Source organism: Chrysochloris asiatica, unplaced genomic scaffold (assembly GCF_000296735.1).
Source record: "Chrysochloris asiatica unplaced genomic scaffold, ChrAsi1.0 scaffold03605, whole genome shotgun sequence".
Lineage (NCBI taxonomy): Eukaryota > Metazoa > Chordata > Mammalia > Afrosoricida > Chrysochloridae > Chrysochloris > Chrysochloris asiatica.
In genome coordinates, this window is record NW_006412123.1 from 17,924 (window position 1) to 23,097 (window position 5,174).

The 5,174-nt window shown below is 54.7% G+C and overlaps 1 protein-coding gene across 1 annotated transcript; it reads right to left on the minus strand.

Annotated features, from left to right (window-relative positions):
- Window positions 1-1,054: 1,054 nt before the first annotated feature.
- LOC102810604 (beta-1 adrenergic receptor-like) lies at window positions 1,055-2,446 on the minus strand. Its single transcript, XM_006878098.1, has one exon. The coding sequence runs from the start codon at window positions 2,444-2,446 to the stop codon at window positions 1,055-1,057; it is 1,392 nt and encodes a 463-aa protein (XP_006878160.1).
- Window positions 2,447-5,174: the final 2,728 nt, after the last annotated feature.

The following is a 5,174-nucleotide window of genomic DNA, read 5'->3' on the forward strand; positions in this document are numbered from 1 at the left end:
CAAACCACCCCCCCCTTTTTTTTTTTAACTCAAATCGGTTTTGATACTAGAAACAACTGTTTCTCTATTTTATATTTTTCTGTCCCGTCTTCAATGGACAGAGTCATATATCAGAGGCTCAGCGCCTGGTCCTTCAAACTAATATTGATAGATAAATACGCTGTTTAATATAAACAAGTCTTTCTATCTGGCTGTGCAATGTGCACAGTGTGAGGTAGACCCCTCAGCCTGACCACCGAGGCGCGGGGGGGTGAAGGTAGAGAGAAGAGTGGGGTGCCGGGAGGGAGACAACCAGTCCGCCCTACAAAAGCTAAGCAAAGGTGAGTGAGGCTTGTTCCAAGAATAGCTTAGCATTGCTTGAAACATGATTTTTGTATTTATTCTCTTTCTTTACTTTAAGGAGAAATCATTACTCAGGAGTTAAAATGAAAATATTCTGGAAAGCAAAATGTGAACATCCAGACAAATTGAGCCCCCTATCCCCGCCAGTTAAGAAGCTCTGGTAGCTTAGTGGTTACGAATCGGGCTGCGAACCTTAAGGTCAGCAGTTCGAAACTACCAGCAGTTCCGCCGGAGAAAGATGAGGCTTTCTGCTTCCGTAAAGATTTACAGCCTCGGAAACCCTGTACAGGGTCGTTATGAGTCGGAACCAACTCCATGGCACACAACAACCACCACCACCCCCGCCAATGACCGCTCCAGATGCACAGAATGGAGTGGAGACCAAATCGAGAGGTTTCCCGATCCACCTAATTATCACGCAGATTCTCGCAGTGTCAAAAAAACTACCTGGAGAAAACAAAACAAAACACCAACTAGAAAAGACCAAGAAAAACCTGCAAGCCACTCTCCCAAGCCATCCCCAAACTTTCCTTTTTGTGCAACCGTCCGTCTTGGCTTTTCTGTTTGTCTTGGCGGATTCAGATGAGGCTTGTGGGCTTCGCGTTCACCTGCTTTAGGTCATGAGTAAACATAGCTCGCCTCTTGGTCATGGGAAGCCGAACCGGGCGTCTGGGCTGTGTTCTTCCTTGGGGCGCAGAAACAGCGCGCGGCCCTACACCTTGGATTCCGAGGCGGAGCATCGGCCCCTCAGCTCGTCCAGGCTCCAGTCGCTGTCAGCCGCTGCCCCACCGTTGCAGCCGACCCAAGGCTCCAGCAGGCGCGCGGGTGGTATGGCCCCGACGTCGTCTTCGTCGTCTTCTTCGTCGACCCCAGGCGACGGCGGCGGCCCGGTCACCGCCAGGCAGCCCGGGGTGCGCGGCCGGTCGCTGGCGGCCGCGTGGCGCCTCCGGGCGGCCCGGCGCGCGCAACAAAGCAGGCGCTGGAAGGCCTTGCGGAAGTCGGGACTGCGGCAGTAGATGATGGGGTTGAAGGCCGAGTTGGCGTAGCCCAGCCAGTTGAAGAAGACGAAGAGGTAATCGGGCACCAGGTTTCGGTGGAAGGCCTTCACCACATTGGCTAGGAAGAAGGGCAACCAGCAGAGCGTGAACACGCCCATGATAATGCCCAGCGTCTTGAGCGCCTTCTGCTCGCGCAGGGCCACGAGGCGCGAGGGACGCCGCTTGCTGGTGCGCCCGTTGGCCACCGGGGCTGTGGTGCTCGGTGAGCCCGGCGAGGGCGCGGGCGAGGGCGGCCGCGTTGGGCCGCCGAGGAAGCGGCGCTCGCAGCTGTCGATCTTCTTCACCTGCTTCTGGGCCTCGCGGAACACCCGCAGGTACACGAAGGCCATGATGCACAGAGGCACGTAGAAGGAGACGACCGACGAGGCGATGGCGTAGGCCCGGTTAGTGACGAAGTCGCAGCACTTGGGATCGTTGTAGCAATTGCGCGCCTCGTCGCCCTCGGCCCGCCACCAGTGCATGAGGATGGGCAGAAAGGATACCAAGGCCGAGATGGCCCACACGGTGCAGACCAGGGCGCGCGCCCGAGCGCGGGTCAGCAGGCTCTGGTAGCGGAAGGGCGAAGTGATGGCAAGGTAGCGGTCCAGGGCGATGACACACAGTGTCTCGATGCTGGCAGTCACACACAGCACGTCCACCGAAGTCCAGAGCTCGCAGAAGAAGGAGCCATACTCCCAGCGTCCCCACACCACGATGGTGGCCCCGAATGGCACCACCAGCAGCCCCATGACCAGGTCGGCGCTGGCCAGGGACATGATGAAGAGGTTGGTGAGCGTCTGCAGTCGCGGCGTCTTGGCGATGGCCACGATTACTAGCACGTTGCCCGCCACGGTGAAAAGCACGATGAGTGCCATCAGCAGGCCCATGCCGGCCGTCCACTGCTGCGACAGCGGCGCGGGGCCTTCGCTCGCCGAGGGCAGCAGAGAAGGGGGCGGCGACGCCGGCACCAGCAGTCGCGCCGCTGTGGCCGCGCCGTCGGGGAGCGGCGCGGCCGTTGACAGGTTGCCGGGCTCGGAGGCGCCCAGGACGAGCGCCCCCGCGCCCATACCGAGCTCCGGAGGCCGGGGGCGGGGAGTGTGGCGGGGCTGGGCCGTGGTTGGGGAATCCCCCAGGAGCCCGGACTGCGGGGCGCGCAGAGGGAGGTCGCGGCTGGGTCAGGACAGCCTCGGCGCGGGGCCCGAGGCATCGGCGCCGGGCGCCTTCCCCGTGGGAGCCAGAGCCGAGCGCTGTCGCCGCCGCCGCCGCCGCCGCCGCTGCTGTTGGAGCCGCTGCCGCTGCTGGAACAGCCGCCGGGACCTCAGCATGTTTCTGAGCGCGCCGGGCCCACAGCTCAAGCACCCACCCCACTCCGCTCCCACCCTCCTCCCACCCCCAAGCCAACCCCTTGGGTCTCGCGTCAGGCTCCTTTAGCCAATCAGGTCCAAGGCACGCCCCTATCTAGTCCCCCTCCCTCCTCAACTCTCCACACCTCCCTCCTACCGGCAAATAGGTGGCTAGGGGGAGTTGGGGGCAAAGCCTGGAGTGAGAGCATTCCTGGCGCCCGCCGGTTCCTGCGCGCCCTCTCGGTTCGGCGTCCCGGTCACCCAGCGCCTGCTACTGCACCCGGCACCTTTGCGCGTCGCGGCTCCCACTAATTCCTGCACTCCGCTCCCTCCTACGCCCCTCTTGTCTCCAGCGCCTGGCTCCTTCACATCCCGCTCCCTCCTGCGCCACCCCCAAACCTCCTGCGTCTCCTGATCCCCAGTGCCCCTAGAGCTGTCTACCTCCAGTGGCCCGGTCCCCTTTAACAGGGAAGGAGTCTAGCTGTTCTTGACGCGCCGGAGTGCCTTGGACAGTCTGTCAGCTGGGGTTGGAGGAGTTTGGCAGTGAGACTGTTACTCGTTCGGGTAACCTAGCAGAGTGTATGTAAAACTCGTCCCTCATCAAAAGGGGACCCAGCCAGCCTGCGCCCTGCCAGCTCGGAGGATCGGAGGCGGGTGTTAGTGTTTAGGGGGAAGTTTCCTGCAGAGCGCTTGTAGGAGCAAACCGCGTATCTGTCAGCATCGCTCTTTATGCGCTCTTCTTGTAAAGATCTCCTGTTATTACAGTGCAGTCCACGCAAAAAGGAGACGAAGGCTTGTGCATCTAACAGCTAACGCTGAGGAGGACGAGTTATAAAAACACACACTTCTCATCCACATCTAATCAATGTGAGTATGATGCAACAGTGTGTGTTGAGAATCAAGAGAGAAAGGTTTTAGGAACTACAAAGTAAAGGACACCGGCAGAAAGAAATTGCATTTCATATTCAGGAATAACACCATTATTTTGTGTTTTATGCCATGATTTTATAATTTGATCCGGGTCAATGCAAACGAAAAGGTACTGCCAGTTGGGCTTGACAGAATGAACTAAGATTTCAGATTTCTTGCGCTGCAGGGTTGTTTTCTCCTTTGCCCAAGTAACCAGATTCTCAAAACTTTGGGATTAATTTTGGAAGGGTGAGAGAGGAAAATACATAAATACGCAAGAGGCTTAGAATCCAAAAGCATTTAAAGATATAGCAATGGTTTTTGAGTTGTCTAATGAGTAGGGTTGAAACCCATTTATTAGTGAAATCCAGGCTGCTGTGGGTGGAGTGTATGGGGGGAGAGGAGACCTGAGAGGGTCGCACTAACATAAAAGGAACAGAAAGACCCTTCTCTAATTTAGTTCTTAATTTAGGCCTGAAAAATAAGAATCTTTCAGAAATACATCACTTTTATTTTTTTTACATAAGAGTGTATGAACATTTTATATAACGTTAACACACCTTTCTAGCATTGAAATAAAAAAGTCAGCATCTGGAAAGAATTTAAAAAAGCAACAAGTGGACCACATTTGACGTTTTACTGTGTAGATCAAAAGTGACTTCCATAGCTCCCCAACTCAAGGAGAAATGGTGGCACTTAACAACAACAATTATGTGTATGGAGTCCTGGTGTGGCACTGTGGGTTAATGCACTGGACTGCAAAGTTGGTTTGAACCACAGGGTCAGCGGTTCAAGCTCACTAGACACTACTTGGAAGCCCTATTGTTGTTGTTGTGTGCCGTGGAGTCGGTTCTGACTCATAGCAACCCTGTACAGGGTTTCCGAGAGCAGAAAACCTCATCTTTCTCCCGCAGAACAGCTGGTAGTTTCAAACTGCTGACCTTGAGGTTAGTAGCTAGATTCTTAACCACTACGCTACCAGAGCTCCTTACAGGGTTGCTATAAGTCGGAACTGTCTTAATGGCAGTTAACAACAACATTAAGTTTATAAAGTCAAGCAATTTTACTTTCTTTTACTAAAATCCAAGGTCCAAACTTGGTATTCAGAGTGTTACAAGGGGAGACTGTTGTTGTTGTTGTTGTTAAGTGCTGTTTAGTAGGTTCCAACTCATGGCGACTCTGTGTAGGGTTTCCCAGGAGCAACTGGTGAGCTTGAACCGTCAACCTTGTGGTTCAAACCAACTTTGCAATCTAGTGCATTAGCCCACAGCACCACACCAGGACTCCGTGTAGATAAGGGGGACAAGTAGGGGACAAGTGATTTATTTATTCACTCAGGGTTCTATGAGTCAGTACTGACTCAATGGCACTTAACAACAACAACCCTAGCAGATAGTGACCTGCATCTGCTAATTTAGGGAGGCTGAGGGAACAATAGGGTCTAGAAGGCACCCTAGTGACTTTTCTTTCAAGCCCTCAAGGGGTCATCTCAAAATAGCTAAGGAATTAGAAAGAGTTGAAGTTGATGCTGCCCAGGAAAGAG